General features: G+C 31.4%; 1 protein-coding gene across 4 annotated transcripts in view; it reads right to left on the minus strand.

Moving 5' to 3' along the window:
* LOC115874808 (phospholipid phosphatase homolog 1.2 homolog) overlaps positions 1–24538 on the minus strand; it is a 113645-nt gene that overhangs the window by 39200 nt on the left and 49907 nt on the right. The window contains exon 1 of one of the 4 annotated variants that reach the window (XM_030890104.1): positions 3872–4014. The exons of 2 other annotated variants lie outside the window; for them this stretch is intronic. In XM_030890104.1, coding sequence (XP_030745964.1) covers positions 3872–3877 — 6 coding nt within the window. In that variant the 5' untranslated portion in view covers positions 3878–4014. Of the gene's footprint in view, positions 1–995; positions 1089–3871; positions 4015–24538 lie in introns of those variants that run through there. One more of the 4 variants, XM_030890100.1, reaches the window with a different exon arrangement.

The raw sequence follows: 24538 nt of genomic DNA on the forward strand, positions 1-24538 counted from the left end.
TGGGTGCGTATGCTCCGTCCGGATGATTTCGTCCGACGGCTATCTTGAAAAAACACGACGGACGGTGCGTCGTGGGCGCGCCACTCCATCTGAAAACGCTGTTAGAAGACATGGTTCTAATCGAAAAATAATGTTTCAGAAAAATTTTACGATAAAATTATTGCACAGAATATAGGGTTAAACATAGGGTAAAAACAACCCTTTGATTAACCCTGTATAATATAAGCCAAATACTAAATATTTATAAAAAAACTGAGTTAAGAGAATAAAAGTTGATATATTTATATAGTTTGCTAAAAAATCTTAAAAATAGGCCTAACAATAAAAAAAATAAAACAACCCTTTAAATATGACGAAAATAATTTTTGCTGCGGTTTTTTTGCATCTGAGGGTACATCCATACTATCCTAGAAAAAGCGGAACAGCGTATCGACGTAACGACCCTGTATCGATTTCCAGCAATTCTATTGGCTGAAAGTTTTGACAGATGAATTTTCGAAAAATTTCAGCCAATGGAATTGCTGGGAATTGATTCGAGGTCGTTACGCCGATACGTTGTTCCGCTTTTTCTAGGATGGTGTGGATGCACCCTGAGTGTACATTAATGTTTAGGTAGGTATATTACAAAAAAATTAAAATGCTTAGAAAACTGTTTTGTATTACTATTTTGTTCTATTAGCAAAACAATAACACAAAATAGAAAAATAAAATAAAAAACACACCATTTGTATTAAAATATTTGCTGAAATCATAGACTTAAAATTTTAAGTCTACCGCTGAAATGTACGAAAGTTGGCCAATATCAACAAAAACAAACAAATATTAACTTTATAACACCCTTGTTGATAATTATTCCTTAAAGGTTTCTTTACTTAGAACAAAATGCAATAACTTAATCTGGAAGATTACCAAACCAAAACACATTTTAACAGATAATTTTATATGATACTTAAGTAAATTCTTAAAAAAGCTTAGAATGGATTAGATGTACTTACATCTGTCTTTTTGTCACTTAAATCCTCACTATTCCGTCGCACCAACGCATACTTTAGCTTCATCGCTGATAAGGCCATGTTTTAAGACTGTTAACTCCTCGGCATCTTATCAGTAAATAAAGATCCATTTTACCATAGCAAGAAGCTCTCTGGTATCTATGCAGTTCAAGCATTTCGAAACTGCTAATCGGTCTTAAGTATATTTGAGTTGCAACTTACACAGTGTGAAGTTACTAATCAAACCTGTACTTGGTTAAGATAGCTACGAGGGTTGGATCAAAAATAAACTGGATTTTAACAGTAAAAATGTTTTTAACAATAAAAATGTATGTCAAAATTGAAGAAGTGGTTCCAACATGACGGCATACGTGTGAGGAGTTGTTTCAAAAAAGTTTTGCGTATGCACCTGAAATTGTCACAATGCAGGTCACAATGGCAAAACTTCTTGTAGGTCCAACGTTCTTTAGCATGAAAGAATGCTGGACAAAACAAATCAATGTCTAGATCGTAACCACAGTTGTGTTAATCTATTTTTATATGTACGGCTGCAGGGGTAGTAAAACAGAAACTGTATTTTATATTCTTCTACTCTACGCTGAGAAGAGGCATCTTCTCAGCATAGAGTATAGTGATTACCACAGCGAATTTTTCTCGTCTTTCTGCCATTCTGCTAACGGGTGTTCAAACACTCATTCCTGTCCAATCTCTTATGTTTCTCATCTAAGACATCTATCTTGGACTTCGCTTCCCTTCAATTTTATCTTTGATTATAAGGTGTAGTATGGTATTTGTTTATGGTATTGTTCCTGAAAATATGTCCAAACTATGCCGATTTTCTTTTCTTCGTTTTTTTTATCATACAGGGATACTTTGCGAATGCAGCTAAAAATAATTGCTGAGAAGGGCTACTAGTGGAAGAATATTCGGGATAGGGGCAGCTTTATGTACATTGATGGACAATGACTAACGCACTCACTTCAGCACATTTTCTCATGCAAGATTCAGCACATTTTCTCGTTTCCCTTCTTTAAGTGCAAATGGTCTCCCGAGATACAGTTCTGTCTTGCATTTTGTTAGCTTGTGCAATAAATAAAATAACAAAAATATAACAGTTAGTTAATAGAAGTAACTGGACCAAAGATTGGCTACTTAGAGGAAATAATTATTCCCATGTCAATTCGCTTGCTGTTTTAAAAATTGAAAAACAGGTATAGTTAAACTGATATTTTTTTCTTTGTTTCCTAGCCTACTACTATAATCTTTATTAGTGATGAAACGGATAGTTGTTTGGCCGGATACCGAATACCGGATATTCGGTGAGCTGAGAGGCCGGATAGCCGAATATCCGGCAGTCGGATATCCGGCCATCGCGATTGTTTCAGTGAAATTGCTGATGAAAATATTAGACAATGTCGCGATCAAGAGAAAAACTCAATTGCAAGCCTGATCGACTACTACTTGAAAACAGTTCGAATTGATCACAGCCGGGACTCTAACAGTTGGTTGTCGAATAACGCAAACCACTAACCCAATTTGACGAAATTTGCGAAAATATACCTTTCATCTCCTTCCAGCAGTGTTTTTAGTAAGAGGTTGTTTTCCGAAGCTGGTTTGGTTTACGACAACAAGCGAAATCGCCTACTACCGACAACTATTATTCGCCATAATTTGCCACTTATTAATTTTGACTATTAATTTTCTAATTAATAAATTCCCATGGATAAAAGAAAAACAAAACAAAAAAAATTGTTTTCAGTATTTTTTTTTATTTATTTTTAGTTACCTATTAGTTATTATTACTTATTTATTATTAGTTATTTATGTCACTATATGACGTTTTCATTTTTGTATTTTTCAAATTTTTTAAAGTGAATAATGAATATTTTCAGATTTTTTGAAGTTTTAGTTATTTTCAGCTTTAAATAAAAGCAATTTAAACTGTAATTACATTATTTTTTGTTATTTATGTGACTTTTTGAATATCCGGTATCCGGCCGGATACTCAATTTAGGCCGGATAGGCCGGATACCGGATAGTTGATGGATATCCGTTTCATCTCTAATCTTTACACCTTATAATTCTAGGCGGTATCCTAACATGATTTGTTCTGTTAATATCTCCTGTTAGAGAGAAAATAGAACGCTGCAGTTTGCGCTGATATTTTGGAAAGTTTGTGCTCTATTTAACAGTCTAAAAAGATATACAAGGTGTCCCAGAAATAAGTGCAAGTATTTTAACTGGTAGTATAGTTCAACCCCAGGAACACGTCTATGGGTTTTTTTCGCAAAAAAAAAATTTGAAAATTCGGAATTTTTTGATAAATTTTTTGGAAATGTTTTTAGTTTTTAGTTAAAAAACATAATTTCTTGATAATATGACAACTAGGTAGTAGATTAAATTTACAAGAAAGAAAATCCAGAAAAGATCCAGTGGTTTTCAAAATTTGAGCAAAAAATAATTTTTTTGGAAATTTTCAAAGTAAAATATCTCCGTTATTTTGGACTTATTTGAAAAACGATAAATAGAAAATATGTTTCTTTTATCGAGATCTACCACCTCTTAAAATACTTGCACTTATTTCTGGGACACCCTGTATAACCTGCTATTTAATTTTTTTATGCAAAAGCGGAGTATATGTTATGATGCCACACAGCGCCCTCTGGTTACCATGCAAACATATATGGACGCAAAATTTTTACTGGATATCATTAAGGGAGAAAAGCTCTTTTAAACGAGCCCTAGTTTGTTTAAATCGGTTAACCTAAACCAGAGTTAACCTTCCCCCACCACTTTATTTTATAAGATAGAGCAAACTAATAAATAAAAATACAAATTACCCATTGGTTACAATAGCAATATTTAAAATACCTCTTCACCTGCATATTTTTGAGAAAAATCCTCTTTTCTGGTTGGCCATCACAGATGCGCCCACTAGCGACATTTTTCGAACTTGGAAATAATTTCCAGTGATTTACTTATAACAGTTTTTTTCCCAAGGTTACGATAAAAAGTTTCTGAGATACAGCCAGCGTCCATTCTTAGTTGGCCACCCGGTACATGTCTATGAATAAAACTTTCATTAGTACTTTTTATGTTTTAGTAAATATACATTGTTAAGATATAAAATTCTGATTTAAGCTTGATTCCGCCTCGTATATATATTTATATGTATACTGTCTACGAACTCTTCTAAGTGATGTTTACTTATTAATAATGCGAGTTAAGAAAGTAAATATACATTGAGCTTTTCCAACATGTATTTTAATTTAATAATTACAGTGACAAATATGGATTTCGTAATTGAAATTGTAAATAAGTTTGGTTTGGTTTGGTAAATTAAATATATCGATAAATACTTATTGTTAACTACCCATTGATTCCTCATAAAAAAATATGAAAAAAAGTTTCTATAAACATGGGTATGGAAATGCATAGTTTTAGAGTTACAGGATGTTAAAACTTTTTTAAAATTAGACTTTTTGTAATTATCTTAAATATCATTATTTTTTTATTTGAAATTGCTAACTAATAGTAAATAATATTTAATAATAAATTAGGTAAAATATATAATTTATTAATTTTATTTTTATTATTATTTTATTAATTGTGGATTAATAAAATTGCGTTTATCTCATCAAGGAGACCAAATTCGACAAAATAGAGATAATGCTGAGATAACTTATAATTGGCATTAAACGGTCTACCCAATTTTGATATCAAAAGAAAAAATCAGTGGTGCACATTGTTTTTTTTAAATATTTCAGTGATCACCCATATGCACGTCCCTGACGAATTTCTCGACACTTTTTTAGCATTAAAATATGTAGCGCCTATAGTAACTTTTACCCTCAAAATTTCATTCGAATTACTAAAAGCACTTGGAAGAAAATTATATTACACCACATTATTAAGACTTTAACACCCTGTAGCTACGAAACAAAGCAGAATCTGACCTACGTTGATATGAAAAATAAATCTTATTTTTACGTGAGCGATCTCCCCACGATAGATGGCACATGTCTTTTGAAACACCTTGTATAATATATCTATATTATTTATAAACTTTTTTAATAAAAATATGATGCAACCTAGAATGTTTCTGTGTACATCTGGTTTCAATATATTCGATACCTTTGTTTTATAGGGTATCTGTTGGGCAAGGGTATTGTGCTATTACTCAACTGAGAGTACATAGATGTATTTTCTGATCGGCCCTGTAGTAAATACATTTTTATTGCAATTTACAGGTACGTCTGATAAGATAAAGAAACGCTAATTTGGACTTTAATTATTTGTTTACACTTTGATGACATAGTTTTTTTGAGATTTTATCTGAAAATAGTATGTTTACGTTCTACATTTTTTTATTAATTTTGTTGATGTTTAGATTAATAGTTTTTAGCGCAAATGTGACATTTATGGTGTGGATTAAGGATATGAAGTAAGTATATATACTAAGTAAACCAATTTGTTTCTAACTAGTTTAAAAAGGTATTGACCGAAATATTCATTTAATGACTTTAAATAATATTAGCTCGAACATTTTATTTTGCAAAAAGTTAGCTGATATAAAAATTGAAGCTGCTTAAGCATGTCCAACTTGGTTAACATTCGGGACAACAAAAAAAAATTGGTACATATATAATTAAAAATAACTTGGTTTTAGTCCTGCATTGTCGTTACCTATTATTATAATACAATAAAACTAAAGTTATGGACTAAAATGTCTGTTAAAATCTGCTAATCCAAGATTCAAATTTAGTCATGTAATTTGCTGAAAAAACTCTGAAGATTACCGCAATTATTTGCAAATGGACAATGATTGTTTCAGTGAACTATTAAGTTTGGTTATGCCAACATAAACATCAACTTATTAATCGCACTTGATGAATATTCACGCTTGGATGAACCATCCAGTTTGGTTGTTTGGACGAGACCTGCCACAAGTATTATTTAATCCCATAAAGCAAATTCGACAATAAATTTTTCAAAACAAGAAGTAGTAAATAAAGTTTGAAACCCCGGCCTAAAGCAGGGCGCCCATTGAATCGGATCGGACCGGCACGGCATCGCTCAGTCCGAAAACGTCCAACACCCGCTCACCAAATCGGTATGCTTCAGTTTATCAGTCGAAATATAATTTTTGTGGCGTGTAGTTTATTTTAGTTCGGATTAGAATTTTATAAACAATACATCTTCGTGTTGGCATGCCTTGAGATAGAGAAACAAAATAGGAGATTTTGTGTCCACGAAATTAACCTCAAACGAGATGTATTTGGAGAGTTTGTGAACTTGTTTCCTGATTTATTAAGAGATGACCAGAAATTTTTCAAATATTTTAGACTGTCGCAAGAAAATTTTTGAATTAGTTAAGATATTACCTTTAAAACGACAAGATACTAATTTTCGAGAAGCAATTTCTATTGAAGGACGTTTAGCAGTAACACTGAAGTATATTTATTTTAATTTACCGACAAACAAAAACATCAAGTAAACTACACTGTTTACATAAAACACAACGAGAAAACTGATCGGACCTTCGGAATTTTTTGCCCTCTCTACCAAAACAGACTGATTCCGAAGCCAACCGATAGACGTTGCCGAGCGGTACTGAAGCAGTGCGCGGATGTCAATCTATTTTTACGTATTTCAAATCATTCCGATAGGACTGTTCCGATCCGATCCGATCCGATCCGATTCAATGGGAGTACTGCTTAATTCGTTGACCGGAACTTTTCAGGCGGATTGTGTACCTTTTGGAGAGTAGTTTTAGGGAAAAACTACACCGTGTTCGGCCACTATAGTTTTTGGCAAATATCTGCCAAAATATACAATTTACAAAAATTTTCATAGAATAAAAAATGAAGCTGAGGTAATTAGCTCAAAAATTGGTCCATATCATTTCTTACGTGGAATTATTTAGTTTTCGAGATATTCCGAAGATTCCTGAATTTTCTCTTGAAGTCTTAACGCTCCAAAGATAGATTTTATAACGCTTCGGCCTACGTGGGCGACAAAAGGTCTGTTCTCAGAAGAATACCTGACTAGGCAGCACGTTTCTCATTGGTTAAAATGCGTAAAACCAGACTAACAATCAGGGTCAGGAAAACTGACTGGTCAGGGATTCTTCTGAGAACAGACTTAAAAGCGAGCGGGGGACGCGTGCGACATATTTGAATCACCTTCGATGCCGCTTCAGTCGCGCGCATCTCTTACCTAGGACTACTTCGTAAGAAAACGTTGATAAATACGCGTCGCTCGCACCGCCCTTGGTTACATTGGGTGCGTGTCCGTGCGTTTTTTTGGTCGTACGTGCACGAACGTACCCGCAGCAAAAAACAAACAAATGCTATTTACGTAGGCGGTTATATTGCATCGGAGTTTGCGCGTCCGTGTACGTACGTATATTTCCGTTGGTCGGATAAAAACAAACCGGTTTGTTTTTTTAATACGTGCACGTCCGAGCGTTCGAATTTTTCTTCTCTGATCCCAATACATTCCCGAAAAATTTGAATATTTCTGAATACCAGGTTTAATTTTATTTAGGATATATTAAGGTTGATGGAGAAATTCTAAAATATTTAAAAAAATTGACCGGTTGCTGTCTTAATTCACGAAATGTTTTACATATTCATTTTATTCTTCGCTTCTTGCATATAAATCATTTACCGTACATTTTCTTCTTTTCATGAGTAGTTATTTTAACGTTATATTCTCACACAGCATCAAAGTAGTTGCGCTTGTTGTGACAAACTCGACACACAGGACACTATGAACGCGCATCCAGGACCGGCGGAAGGAAAATATTGAGACCGGGCGAGTACCCCATCTGGCGCCCCCCCCCCCTCCTTAACAGTTATTATAACTCTCTTTTTCCTTCAGTCCTATACTTTAACCACAAATTAAGCATATTTATGCTACTTTAACAATAAATTTTCACTTAAATATACTTCAAAATTCTTCTCTTCGTTCAATCTTAGTCTGCGATTGTTGTTTTTTCTACACCGGTCTCGAAAGTGACTCACTCTTATAATTTTTTTATTTTTTTAGATAAAAGAACGAGTTTTGGTATGTTAGTATATGACATATATTAGGTTTGATTGACGTATTCAATGGTTTTTAGTCACTTCCTGTTTGACCGGAAATGACTACTTTTGATTTTTATATGCACCCTCGGTATATTTCTACTTTATTCCAAAAGAAAATGACATTCTGAGTAGAATGGCACATCATATGTCAACTTTTAACATTTTTGCTTAAAAAATCGTATTTTAAATTTTAATCTATAGTGCCAGGGCTGTGTTAAAAATAAACAAATTATAGGGGGAGAAACTTCTGAGACGCACTCGGTATATAGAAGAAATAGAATTCCAACTTCGGCAGTCTCGTTCTGGTATAAGTGATCTTCGAAAACATAACAGTATTTAATTGCAAGCAGTTGCATTAGTTTTATTATATTTTATTATTAAGAATTTAAGAAAATGTTCCTTTCTTTTTCACAAACAATTACATATTTAGTGCAGAATCAGTATTATGATCAGACAGTTTTGTCGGCTGCAAAATGAGGATCAGCCAATTCATTTCTTTGTGAGAAATTTTTCTTTGTGTGAGAAAATTCTACGATTTTGCTACCATTTTCAGTGTATTACTATATATTATATTCATATATTATATATGATAGCGCAACCTTCCAAGTTAAATTAGATGATGACCTCAAAACAGAAAAAATACTACTCGGCAAGGGCGTGAGACAAGGAGATACCATCTCTCCCAAGTTATTTACACTGGCACTGGAAAATGTCTTCAAGAAATTAGAATGGGAAAATAGAGGTCTAAACATCGAAGGGGTACACCTTAGCCATCTGAGGTTCGCAGACGATATTGTCTTGCTGAGCACCGACATTCAAGAACTAAACACCATGTTAAATGAGCTAAATGATCAATCCCAGAAAATTGGCCTTAAAATGAACTTGAAGAAGACCAAGATAATGAGCAACAATATCCATAACATTACCGTGGACAACGTTATTATTGAAAACGTAGACCATTATATATATTTAGGTCATAAAATCAAGCTGGGCAAGGAAAACCAAAATACGGAGATCAAACGCAGGATCCATTTGGCATGGGTAGCATTTGGAAATATGAGCGATATTTTCAAGGATAAAAAGGTGCCCATGAACCTAAAGAAAAAGGCTTACGACAGCTGCATTCTACCTGTGTTTACGTATGGCTTAGAGACTATGGCAATTACTCGAAAAACAGCAGAACAACTACGAGTAGCACAAAGAGCCATGGAAAGAATCATGTTGGGAGTCACCATTAGGGAAAAAATACGGAATACCCACATACGTCAAAAACAAAATTAATAGATGTCGTTAAAAGAGTGGCAAGTCTGAAGTGGCAATGGATAGGACATGTGGCAAGACAGGATCCAGACCGATGGCCCCAAAAGTAATCCTATGGAGACCTAGGGGAACAACAAGAAGTGTGGGCCGACCAAAAAAGAGATGGGTCGATGACGTCAGGGCAGTGGCGGGAAGACAATGGATAAGATTGGCTAGAGATCGCGAAGCATGGAAAAACCTAGAAGAGGCCTATATCCAACACTGGATGGAACCAGGCTGAGAAAGAAGAAGATATTCAATCCGGAACAATCAAAACCACCAGAAGATTGATATATTTCCCACTACTATTAATAAATTAATTTAATTAATGAGGCAAATTTATAAGTTTTTTTTTGATAATAAGGATATCGGGATCCTCTTCAGCTTCTTGCGAATGAATATTCGCCGCATATAACTTTAGGGCATATCAGCCATTAATAACAAATAAAGGGTGTGGATAGTAGAAAAAGTGCAATTTTGAGCGGTCAGTCTAAAACTGTTAATTTTGCTGGCTCTTGACCCAAAACAGGTTGTTTAGAAATTTGTAAAAACGAGAATTATAGAAAGAAGGATTATTTACAAAAAGTTGTTAGCTTTTGAGTTATAAAAATGCCACGAACAAATTCGATTTATATTTTTTTATTTAATTTTGTTTAATATTCTTCCACGAAAATGAATTCGCAAATCCCAGTTTCGGATAGAGCACTCAAAAAATATATAGAATTGAAGAAATTAAAACTATCCCAAAGCTTTCGTTCTAAAGATTTTTTGAGCATAATTTCAGTATGAGTAAATTATAATAGGATACATCATACATCTGGGATATAGTATACTGTTTATAATGTTTAGTCAGATATTGTGATAAGTTTAGTCAGCTAATGTGTTAATGTGGAAATTGACAGTACAGATTAATTATTGAAATAAATATTCGTTACTATTTGTTTAGATTACTGTTTTTAAATATTTTAGTTGCTGTCGTGGCGCCCTTCGTATCCGGCGCCCCGGGCGGCTGCCCGGGACGCCCGGCCCTTCCGCCGGCCCTGCGCACATCTAATGTAACCACTAAAAATAGTCGTGCGAGTAAATTCTGTCAGAGCTCGCACGTATAAAAAAACGCACGGACCAAGCTCACTCACGTTGGAACCGGTTTTCAAGTAAAGTGTTCGATTTTTGGCTTATTATTAATTACAGACGATGCAATTGATTGTAGTAAATTCAATTTTTTTGTAGTACTAATAATTAGCCAGAAGAAGTAAACAATTGTTCGCAATGTAATAAAGAGAAAAAATATTGAATTTACACAAACTACAAACGATGCAATTGATTTTAGTAAATTCAATTTTTTTGCAGTACTAATAATTAGCCAGAAAAAGTAAACAATTGTGCGCAATGTAATAAAGAGAAAAAATATTGTTTTAACAAAGGTCTAAAAACCTTCAAAATCGTTTGTAGTTTTATGTAGTAGCAAAAAAATTCAATAAAATATCCTTGGAATTAGTGAATTATAGTAAAATATGAAAATTAACATAGTTTGACATAATGTCTTTAGTTGTACCCAAACTACAAACGATGCAATTGATTGTAGTAAATTCAATTTTTTTGTAGTACTAATAATTAGCCAGAAAAAGTAAACAATTGTGCGCAATGTAATAAAGAGAAAAAATATTATTTTAACAAAGGTCTAAAAACCTTCAAAATCGTTTGTAATTTTATGTAGTAGCAAAAAAATTGAATAAAAGATTCTTGGAATTAGTGAATTATAGTAAAATTTGAAAATTAACATAGTTTGACATAATGTCTTTAGTTGTACCCAAACTACAAACGATGCAATTGATTGTAGTAAATTCAATTTTTTTGTAGTACTAATAATTAGCCAGAAAAAATAAACAATTGAGCGCAATGTAATAAAGAGAAAAAATATTGTTTTAACAAATGTCTAAAAACCTTCAAAATCGTTTGTAGTTTTATGTAGTAGCAAAAAAATTCAATAGAAGATTCTTGGAATTAGTGAACTGTAGTAAAATTTGAAAATTAACATAGTTTGACATAATGTCTTTAGTTGTACACAAACTACAAACGATGCAATTGATTTTAGTAAATTCAATTTTTTTGTAGTACTAATAATTAGCCAGAAAAAGTAAACAATTGTGCGCAATGTAATAAAGAGAAAAAATATTGTTTTAACAAAGGTCTAAAAACCTTCAAAATCGTTTTTAGTTTTATGTAGTAGCAAAAAATTGAATAAAAGATTCTTGGAATTAGTGAATTATAGTAAAATTTGAAAATTAACATAGTTTGACATAATGTCTTTAGTTGTACCCAAACTACAAACGATTTGAAGGTTTTTAGACCTTTGTTAAAACAATATTTTTTCTCTTTATTACATTGCGCACAATTGTTTACTTTTTCTGGCTAATTATTAGTACTACAAAAAAATTGAATTTACTACAATCAATTGCATCGTTTGTAGTTTGTATACAACTAAAGACATTATGTCAAACTATGTTAATTTCCAAATTTTACTATAATTCTCTAATTTCAAGAAACTTTCGTTGAGTTTTTTTGCTACTACATAACACTACAAACGATTTTGAAGATTTTTAGACATTTGTTAAAACAATATTTTTATTCTTTATTACATTGCGCACAATTGTTTACTTTTTTTGGCTAATTATTAGTACTACAAAAAAATTGAATTTACTACAATCAATTGCATCGTTTGTAGTTTGTATACAACTAAAGACATTATATCAAACTATGTTAATTTCCAAATTTTACTATAATTCTCTAATTTCAAGAAACTTTCGTTGAGTTTTTTTGCTACTACATAAAACTACAAACGATTTTGAAGATTTTTAGACATATGTTAAAACAATATTTTTATTCTTTATTACATTGCGCACAATTGTTTACTTTTTCTGGCTAATTATTAGTACTACAAAAAAATCGAATTTACTACAATCAATTGCATCGTTTGTAGTTTGTATACAACTAAAGACATTATGTCAAACTATGTTAATTTCCAAATTTTACTATAATTCTCTAATTCCAAGAAACTTTCGTTGAGTTTTTTTGCTACTACATAAAACTAAAAACGATTTTGAAGATTTTTAGACATTTTTTAAAACAATATTTTTATTCTTTATTACATTGCGCACAATTGTTTACTTTTTCTGGCTAATTATTAGTACTACGAAAAAATTCAATTTACTACAATCAATTGCATCGTTTGTAGTTTGTATACAACTAAAGACATTATGTCAAACTATGTTAATTTTCATATTTTACTATAATTCACTAATTCCAAGGATCTTTTATTGAATTTTTTTGCTACTACATAAAACTAAAAATGATTTTGAAGGTTTTTAGACCTTTGTTAAAACAATATTTTTTCTCTTTATTACATTGCGCACAATTGTTTACTTTTTCTGGTTAATTATAGTACTACAAAAAAATTGAATTTACTACAATCAACTGCATCGTTTGTAGTTTGTATACAACTAAAGACATTATGTCAAACTATGTTAATTTCTAAATTTTACTATAATTCTCTAATTTCAAGAAACTTTCGTTTAGTTTTTTTGCTACTACATAAAACTACAAACGATTTTGAAGATTTTTAGACATTTGTTAAAACAATATTTTTATTCTTTATTACATTGCGCACAATTGTTTACTTTTTCTGGCTAATTATTAGTACTACAAAAAAATCGAATTTACTACAATCAATTACATCGTTTGTAGTTTGTATACAACTAAAGACATTAAGTTAAACTATGTTAATTTCCAAATTTTACTATAATTCTCTAATTCCAAGAAACTTTCGTTGAGTTTTTTATAATTCCCTAATTCCAAGAAACTTTCGTTGAGTTTTTTTGCTACTACATAAAACTACAAACGATTTTGAAGATTTTTAGACATTTGTTAAAACAATATTTTTATTCTTTATTACATTGCGCACAATTGTTTACTTTTTCTGGCTAATTATTAGAACTACAAAAAAATCGAATTTACTACAATCAATTGCATCGTTTGTAGTTTGTATACCACTAAAGACATTATGTCAAACTATGTTAATTTCCAAATTTTACTATAATTCTCTAATTCCAAGAAACATTCGTTTAGTTTTTTTGTTGCTACATAAAACTACAAACGATTTTGAAGATTTTTAGACATTTGTTAAAACAATATTTTTATTCTTTATTACATTGCGCACAATTGTTTACTTTTTCTGGCTAATTATTAGTACTACAAAAAAATTGAATTTACTACAATCAATTGCATCGTTTGTAGTTTGTATACAACTAAAGACATTATGTCAAACTATGTTAATTTCCAAATTTTACTATAATTCTCTAATTTCAAGAAACTTTCGTTGAGTTTTTTGCTACTACATAAAACTACAAACGATTTTGAAGATTTTTAGACGTTTGTTAAAACAATATTTTTATTCTTTATTACATTGCGCACAATTGTTTACTTTTTCTGGCTAATTATTAGAACTACAAAAAAATCGAATTTACTACAATCAATTGCATCGTTTGTAGTTTGTATACAACTAAAGACATTATGTCAAACTATGTTAATTTCCAAATTTTACTATAATTCTCTAATTCCAAGAAACATTCGTTTAGTTTTTTTGCTGCTACATAAAACTACAAACGATTTTGAAGATTTTTAGACATTTGTTAAAACAATATTTTTATTCTTTATTACATTGCGCACAATTGTTTACTTTTTCTGGCTAATTATTAGTACTACAAAAAAATTGAATTTACTACAATCAATTGCATCGTTTGTAGTTTGTATACAACTAAAGACATTATGTCAAACTATGTTAATTTCCAAATTTTACTATAATTTTCTAATTTCAAGAAACTTTCGTTGAGTTTTTTTGCTACTACATAACACTACAAACGATTTTGAAGATTTTTAGACATTTTTTGTTAAAACAATATTTTTATTCTTTATTACATAGCGCACAATTGTTTACTTTTTCTGGCTAATTATTAGTACTACAAAAAAATTGAATTTACTACAATCAATTGCATCGTTTGTAGTTGATAATAAGCCAAAAATCGAAAAGTTTACTATAAAGCGGGTTCCAACGTGACAGAGCTCACGGACCCGCGTCCAATGTAACCGCGGGCTAAGGATCGTTGATTGATATGACAAATTGTTTAATAACTCGGCTAAAATTTAGTATTTTTTGATGATTCAAACCTCATTTAAAAGGTAGAATCAAGAGCTATCACATTTTGTAACTAAAACTGCTAAATTAAAAAGAAATATATATTTCTTGATGGTATAAAATTTAATATTTTTTGATGATTGATAGTTCATTTAAAAGGTAGAATCAATAGCTATCACATTTTGTAACTTGTGTGACTTTTGTCATGTTTTATGATAATAAAAAAACGAGCACACATTCCTGGCCCAAAAATTGTCAGATTTTTACAAACTTATTCATATTTTCACTAATAATAGCTTATTTGTCAACATTTGTTTAACAGTTGTTCTTAGAATCTCTTTAAGTAACTCAGAAAGTTTGAAGTATTTGTTTAATCACATTTTAATAAAAAACAACTATTCATGAGTGGCTTGGTCCGCTTTTTTCGGATTTGCGGAAAGTGTCGTAAACAAAAGAAGTTAAGGTCGACAAATTACACCGAGACTTGGGTCAAAGATAATTCAACTATAATATTCTTTGCTTGGGTTCTTTTTTTTTTTTTCATGTCCTTATTTACTGGACTAAAGATAATCTCAGCCTATTCATTAATACGGATCTCATTATTTCTAAATAATAATAGGATATCATAATTGATTACCTATTTGTAGTATTAAGAGAATTTTGGGGTCAAAAAACCTCTCAACAGGTAGATGAGTGATATCGTTATTATTATAAAAATACGTATATTGATAGCTTAGAGAACATTATACTGTATTTTTTGTGTCTGTATGTCCCCCGGATATAAAAGTGACAGACAAAAAATACAATTTACCCTTAAGGACTACATTATTAAGATTACTACAATAAGTAATCTTAATCTAACCAGATTTACTACAGCTATTTATTTATATAATTAGTATCGAGTATCGACTGATGTTTCATTAATTATAACTCAATACACTATTGATTTACACTCTTTTTTCAGATTTCTTGTACATGACAGATCACTAGATTTCTTTCTTTGAGCCTTTTTGTGTTGATTAGGACTGTTCTAACTAAAATTATATATCTCACAGTTCATATATCTATTGGTGAAATTTGCGTTCATGGTTAACAGCAAACTTCTGGATTAATGTTGATACTAGTTCAATTCCTAGATTCGCACGTAGTTTCTTATTTGTAGGGTACCAAGGAGCATCAATTAAAAATGTCTGTATTACATTAAGATGGCTTTGACCAAAATTGTATACGATAGATCATAATGATTTTAATATCTGTTTTATACAAAAGTAACGTAGGTATTTCGTATTTATAACAACGATTGATGAAGATTCCTCACAACCAATAAATTCTACTGAATTTAATATCTAGTTTATTTTTTTTGATATGAGTTTTCCGCCAGAGCTTAGCATCTAAAGTCATCCTTAGATTTAGCTTTACTGGTATATTATGACATAGCCTGGTTATTGAGAAGTAGGTACTGGCACTGGTGTATAATTAACATGTTTGTGATTATGGATTGTTATAAATTTAATGATTTACGTTAATAGTTTTATGTCCAGAAAATACAAATGGGTGAAAATAATTACAATGAATAATTACACACACATCTTAAAATATTTATATTGTATACAGAGTGTCTTCAAGAATAATTCCCACTGATAAAGCGAGGTATATTGAGGTAAATATTTACGCGAGAAGCCTTAAATGTTTTATACGAACAACCAAAAATATTTTCAATATTGCATTACTTCTGGTTATAAAGAAACATAGTAATGGATAATGGATGTATTAGGATTAAACTATCTGTATAATCCGGAATAACTGAACAATATTACGACCGGTTAATATAAATCAATAGCTATTATGGACCGGTTTCTATAAAAGGCGAGATTTCCGAAGTTATCAATTTCTTTGTTCACAAAAGTAAGTTTACATAACGTAAAAATAATGGGACCAAAATAATCAGTTTTAATAATAGATTGTTCTTACTATGGACTATCTATCGCAAAAATAAATAATTTCAACAGATTTCAAGACTACTTCGAAAATTGAGAGAGAAAAACTTTCGAATCAATAAAATAGACAACAATTATGACTGGGCTAAATAATAAAATGATGGAGCACTCTGTATACTACGAGACTGCGAGGTCGTTCTTGAGGTCGCTTGACGCTTACATAATTATGCACTACATATACATTATATGTAGTAAAATGTATAATATATATACATTTCATTGAATATGAACTACTTTTAATAGGGTAAGGTTGTTTAATAATAGATGATTTTTTTTTATTCGTATTAAAGAGAGATGTTTTAAAGCAGATTTTTTTCTGGATTTTTTTAAAGGTGTTTTAACGGAGTAGTAATTCTGTTTCTATTTTTAATAGGTTACTTAATTATATTCTGTAGCAAAAAGAATTAATAAAAGATAATATCTGTATTAAGAAAAGATAATATGCTGGAAAATACCTGGTTTTTTAAATTCGACTTTCGCATTTAAAATCTAAGAAACGGTAAGAGATACGGGTGGCTTATAATTGACGACAGAAGTACAAAGTTAAACTTACCGGTTGGCAGAAGTTTTTCTCTTTCTCAATCATGAATCTGATTGAGTTACTTCGTGAATTAAGATGATTGAGAAAGGAATCTAACTGTCTATCGGTTTCATTTCAGATTATAAAGGTATCATGAACATATCAAAGCCAGATTTTGGGTTTGACGACTGCGGTTCTAATGGCATTAATCTCGAACCATACCAACTAATTTACAGGTGAATGCTCACATACACCGCTACTTTATATTATGCCATTCAAATGCTTATTAAACATTTTCCGAACAACAAAACAGAAAGGTTGCATTAGGAAGTCTCACGGGTGCAAAGAACAGTTACTGGTGGATTCTCCCATTATAGGATAGGCACTACATAAACAAAGATCTTTACATTCTGCTTATATAGACTATTATGAGGCATTTGATTCGGTACCGCATTCATGGTGAAAGTTCTGGAAATATACAGATATATAGATATCACCGCAATTAATCAATGATGGAACATTTAATGACTACTTGAGAAACCAAACTAAAAATGACCAATCAATGAAATGTCGGGCCCCATTCGGATTTGCAGAGGAATATTACAGGGGGACAATTGGAGCCCTCTGTGGTTTTGCTTAGCTCTGAAGCCCCTATTTAGAATGCTAGTTCTGCACTGGGACTTTCACTAAAATTCCCTTCTCATATCCAAACTATATGGATGATATTGAGTGGAACTATTTTCTAAAGATATCCGTATGGCCTTCGGCTTATACAAATGTAAAACTCAAATAATATCAGGCTTGGAAGAGATACAAGACGGCAATATAATCGAAGCTATCAACAACATGGACACATGTCATTGTTGTCGGTATTTATACATATATATAAATACCTAGGTGTACTTCAATCCACTCGCACCGAACACAAAGTAATGAAGCGCAATGCCACAGAAAATTATTTGAAGAGATTAGAAAGTTTTTAATTTGTCATATAAATATTTAGGAAGTTGACCATGACGAACCTTATAAACATGAGTAGCTAAGTGAACACTCAATCGTTCGTCCAATGTTAACTAGTTGGACGCCTCTAACAAAGGTGTGACATGGTCAAATTTTCTTTTGCTAAAACTAAATTTTAAGCTTTTGTAGGCTATGTCTATTTTTTGTGTAATGGATGGGCAGGATAAAACATCGCTAGAGGAGTCATAGACAGCAGCAAAGAATTAGTGAGCTTTAACTTAATGTCAGTAGATAAAATATTTGCATGCATGTAAAGTACTTTTAATTTATAATAAGCTTTTTGTAAAATGCTGGATACTTGATTTTCAAGTTTAAGTTGGTTATCCAATAATATGACTAGTTCTATTCGCGGCGAACGTACAACTTTTGTGCTATCAATAATAACTTCCATACATATATTGATGGTCAGGCTGTGAGGCATGAAAAATAACAAAAAATTGGATTTACTTCTATTTAGTACCAGTTTATGGGTAGTATCTCTTACCATTTCCGACATCCCAATGGTGAGAGCGGAATTTGAAACACCCTCTAAAAATAATAAAAAAAATATTTTTTGACATTTTAAAATTCTAAATCTAATTATTTCTAGAAAACTTTACTTATTTAGCACAATTCTTTAGTTATTTAGCACAAAGACATGGTCTATGAAAACTGTTGACGTTCTGATTTTGTTCTGACATTACAAATAAGTACAAAAAATAGATACCTTTTAGTTTAAGGTAGATATATAGTCAAATTGTTGTGGTTGTATATTATAATATTGTGATTAATAAATTAAAGAGGTTTTAAGTTTCATTTAAGCTTTATTCAGAACCTCGCAATTAGTGGAATAAATTAGTGGTTTCAATTAGCGTAGAAGTTTGTTCCTTTAATTTCAATGTAAGCATTCAGAACGTCAAAATTAATGGTTAACATTTTCAATTAGTAGAAAAAGTTATCAAACTTTTCCACTAATTATACTTCAAAATTTGCGGGAAATGACATTTTGGTCATTGATTATCTTCTCTCAAGAGAAAAAGTTGATTGTTTTATAAGCTAAATATTAGGCTTTTTCTATGGATACAGCTGACCAACGCACGCTGTTGCTAGGATATTCTATTAATTTTAATTGTGTTTTTTAGACATTGTGAATGATCGTAAACTAAAAAGTATAAAGTGTAATTGAAACTACTAATTTATTCCACTAATTGCGATTAGTGGCTAATTTAGTGGTTTCCATTAGCGCAAAAGTTTGTTCCTTTAATTTCAATGAAAGCATTCAGAACATCAAAATTAGTGGTAGACATTTTCAATTAGTAGAAAAAGTTATCAAACTTTTAAACTTCACTCAGAACCTCGCAATTAGTGGAATAAGATAGTGGTTTTAATTACACTTTATACTTTTTAGTTTAGGATCATTTACAATATTTAAATAACACAATTAAAATTAATAGAATATCCTAACAACTGGTTGCGTTAGGCAGTTGTATCCATAGAGAAAGCCTAATATTTAGCTTATAAAACTATCAACTTTTGATTTCTATCCACCATTTCTGTTGACGGAAGAAAATGAAAGGCCAAAATGACATTTCTCGTAAATTTTGAAGTATAATTAGTGGAAAAGTTAAAAGTTTGATAACTTTTTCTACTAATTGAACATGTCTACAATAAACATCTACGATAATTGAAACCACTAATTTATTCCACTAATAGCGAGGTTCTAAATGAAGCTTTAACTTTTCCACTAATTATACTTCAAAATTTGCGATGAATGTAATTTTGGCTTTTGATTATCATCCATCAAGAGAAATTGTGGTTGGAAATCTGTTAGTTGGGAATCAATTTTATTGTTTTATAAGGTAGATATTAGACATTCTCTATGGCTACAACTGACTACTGCAAGCTGTTGCTAGAATATTCTATTAATTTTAATTGTGTTTTTTAGACATTGTGTAAAAAGTATAAAGTGTAATTGAAACCACTAATTTATTCCACTAATTGCGAGGTTCTGAATGAAGCTGTATATTATAATTTATAGTGATTGATAAAATTAACAAAAACTTAGTAATACAATTTATGAATATCGGAATCCACTCGATATAAAGTACATCTCATTGAACTATTCGTCACTGTTTAGGAATAAAATACAGTTACGTTTTCGGAATTTTACTCACGCTGGCAAATTAAGAAAGAAATTCCACAAAAGCTGCCTCGTCTGGTCGTCCTTGTCTGTAATGCGCTACACAATCGGAATTTGCAAAATACCAAATGCAGAATCCGGTTTTCGATACCATGAAGAATCACAGATCCGAGACCCGAGAAGGTATAATAAGAAAGACCCACTATTTTTAAAGATGAAAGATGTATTTAATTTTTCTGCTTGATAGAAGTAACAGCAAATTTTTGTTGGGTATAAATATACATTATAAATGTATTAATTAACTTTCTTTACACTGAAAAAATTTGCAGTTTATAAGAAATGTCGATTTGAGATTTGTTAAGTAATTCGGAGTGATATAGAGATATTTTTGGGCCGTTATCACTAGCGACAAAACAAACCAAAAATTAAATAATAAAATTAATTTTTTTGGCGATATTTAAATTCGTTTGCCACATTCTGTGAGACTAACCAAAACGAGATGAGAAACAAATTGATTTAATCTATGTTCTAATGTTGTTTCATATTTATTCGTTATTTCCTGGTTAACAGTATTTTGAAATCGTCCAACTATACGTTTCTAATATTTAGTAAATAATTAAATCGTCCTCAAAATTGCGAATTTGTATTGATTAAATGTTACTTTTCCGATTACGTTCAATTTCTAACCTTTTGTATGCCTGGATGAAAATAAATCGTTATTATGTAAGTATTCCTTTTCAAAGGAACAAAACTATGTCACAAACTATCAATCACTAACCTTAAAATTCTCATCATTGTTAATGTTTAATGTTAAATTTTGTTATAAGACTCTGTATATGTATATGTATATGTTAAATAATACTCCGTATATATTTAGACATATAGATATTTATAGAAGATATATATTTTCTCTTTACTATTTTTAGATCGGCAAAAAAATCGTGGGGGGTTGGTAAGGGGGTATGGGTGGGGTTAAACATTTTAAATTACGGTAGCGAGCTAAACGCGGTTTTCAATTTAAGATTAGGAATAATATTTGCAACAAAATTTGCAATAACATCAAAATCAGCCAAAGTCGCAGAGTTTTTGCGATAAAAAAATATCAAGTATGGGCGGGTATACGTGCCTCCCGGCGCCAATGTTTTAAATACATATTATCCTTGTTTATATACAAGGATATTATGTAAGTCTAGAATAGCCGAGTTTTTTACCTTCAAGATTTTTAAATTTTAAAATAATTTTTAAATTTTGAGAACCACTGTATTTTTACACCACTGACATACATTTAAAAATGCTTAATGATTAATAAAAAATTTTAAATAATTTTCTTACTCAATTTCAAAAAAATCGCTATGATAATTTCGGAGAGTCAGCCCTGTGGGGCAAATGCGAAATAATAACTTAATAAATCGAGTTTAAGATATCTTATTGTCATTTTTTTGCAAATTAATGGCGTAAAAATAAGTATTGTTTGCTGATAAGCAAATGATATTGTTTTATTTTTAAATTTAGAGCTCCTCAAGGGAATCAAAATGGGGCTACTCTAGAGATCTAGGAACGTTAAATAAGCCAATGACTAAAGAATAGAAGGACATATAATGCCCATGCATATACACGCTGCAGCAGAATTTGTGATGTTAGACGCCATTTTTTTGGAAGTAACGAATGAGTCATCAGGTGGTCATCAGCGACGATTTTAGCGATTTTTAATAGTTTGTGTGTAGTGAACTTTCTATAAACTTTATTACAATGGTGATTAGTTGTTCAACTTTCAAATGTAAAAGCCGCAGTGATAAGATCACTCAAGGGAATCAAAATGGGGCTACTCTAGATATCTAGGAGCGTTAAATAAGTCAATGACTAAAGAATACAAGGACATATAATGCCCATGCATATACACGCTGCAGCAGAATTTGTGATGTTAGACGCCATTTTTTTGGAAGTAACGAATGAGTCATCAGGTGGTCATCAGCGACGATTTTAGCGATTTTTAATAGTTTGTGTGTAGTGAACTTTGTATAAACTTTATTACAATGGTGATTAGTTGTTCAACTTTCAAATGTAAAAGCCGCAGTGATAAGATCACTCAAGGGAATCAAAATGGCGCTACTCTACATATCTAGGAGCGTTAAATAAGTCAATGACTAAAAAATACAAGGACATATAATGCCCATGCATATACACGCTGCAGCAGAATTTGTGATGTTGGATGCCATTTTTTTGGAAGTAACGAATGAGTCATCAGGTGGTCATCAGCGACGATTTTAGCGATTTTTAATAGTTTGTGTGTAGTGAACTTTGTATAAACTTTATTACAATGGCGATTAGTTGTTCAACTTTCAAATGTAAAAGCCGCAGAAATAAGATCACTCAAGGGAATCAAAATGGGGCTACTCTAGATATCTAGGAGCGTTAAATAAGTCAATGACTAAAGAATACAAGGACATATAATGCCCAGGCATATACACGCTGCAGCAGAATTTGTGATGTTACACGCCATTTTTTTGGAAGTAACGAATGAGTCATCAGGTGGTCATCAGCGACGATTTTAGTGATTTTTAATAGTTTGTGTGTAGTGAACTTTGTATAAACTTTATTACAATGATGATTAGTTGTTCAACTTTCAAATGTAAAAGCCGCAGTGATAAGATCACTCAAGGGAATCAAAATGGGGCTACTCTAGATATCTAGGAGCGTTATATAAGTCAATGACTAAAGAATACAAGGACATATAATGCCCATGCATATACACGCTGCAGCAGAATTTGTGATGTTAGACGCCATTTTTTTGGAAGTAACGAATGAGTCATCAGGTGGTCATCAGCGACGATTTTAGCGATTTTTAATAGTTTGTGTGTAGTGAACTTTGTATAAACTTTATTACAATGGTGATTAGTTGTTCAGCTTTCAAATGTAAAAGCCGCAGTGATAAGATAGAGCCAGGAGTTACGTTTCATAGGTAAATAAACAGCCCACTCCACCTTTTTAGCGTTTTCTTATTGAATTTGATAATTAATTTTGCGATAACTATTTCATATACCGGGTGTTGCATTGTCGAGCGGGACACAGGAAATCCCATGTAAATTTTAATGGGGTCATTTACTGACTTCCCTAATTATTTTAGAGAATAATTCAATTTAGGTTTATTGAAGAGCACTAAAACCCACATTCAAAAGAATAACTTTAGATATTTTTGATTAGCCCGTTTACGAGTTATCGCCGATTTCTTTTTAAATATTTCTCCTTTCTTATGGCCCTGTATTTACTTATGAGCACCAGTCAAGGTAAAAGATAACTGTCAAATGAAGTTGGCATTTCAGAAATTTATCTATTTAGTGCTTTATTATTATTATTAAAAACTCACAAGGTATCAAAGCTATCAAAGATCAGCACAAGGTAACTTGAGGATGAAATAGGAATAGATCACACTACAGCGTTTCGAATTTTGAAACGACATAAATACTATTCCTTCAAATATGAAAAGCACCAAGAGCTACGAGATGGAGACGAAATACGGCGGCAGGCGTTTTGTTTTGATATGATGGAAAGAGCAAACACGGATAGGGAATTTTTAAAAAACATATGTTTCACTGACGAATGCACGTTTACCTTAAATAATGAACCCAATGTTCAAAATTATCGATATTGGAACAAAGAAAACCAACACAGGTCTGTCGAAACAAGGACGACACAGAAAGTAAATGTTTGGGCAGGGATCTTCGGACACAATATTATCGGGCCATTATTTCTGACGCGAAATTTAAATGCAGAATATTATTTGGAACTACTCGAAAATCATATTTTACCTGCTTTACATGATGCCGCTAGGGAAAATCAAGTTTGGTACCAAATGGATGGCTGCCCGGCACATAGTACCCTGTCTGTTCGGGAATATTTAGACAATAGTTTTAACGGAAACGTTATTGGCCTAAATCATACAGTAAATTGGCCAGCAAGGTCTCCTGATATTTCGCCAAATGATTTCTTTCTCTGGAGCCATTTAAAAAACAGGATATACAAGGATAAAAAATACCCAAATCTAGACGAGTTAAAAAATGCTATTTCTGCCGAATGCAATAGAATTTCAGTTTACAACTAGCGAATGTAAAAAGAGAATTTTATGATCGCCTGGGTTATTGTCTAGCAGTCGATTGAGGAATATTTGAACATCTTCTTAAATCCTAAAGTTCTAATAATTTAATAGTACCTAAATTAATATGTTATTGAATATTGAAAAAAAAATAAATAAAAAAAATGTATTGCTCATGCATCTGTAGATGTTAGTAATGTATGGCAATCGCTTCTTTGA

Source organism: Sitophilus oryzae, unplaced genomic scaffold (assembly GCF_002938485.1).
Source record: "Sitophilus oryzae breed Bouriz unplaced genomic scaffold, Soryzae_2.0 scaffold_1297_pilon_pilon, whole genome shotgun sequence".
Lineage (NCBI taxonomy): Eukaryota > Metazoa > Arthropoda > Insecta > Coleoptera > Curculionidae > Sitophilus > Sitophilus oryzae.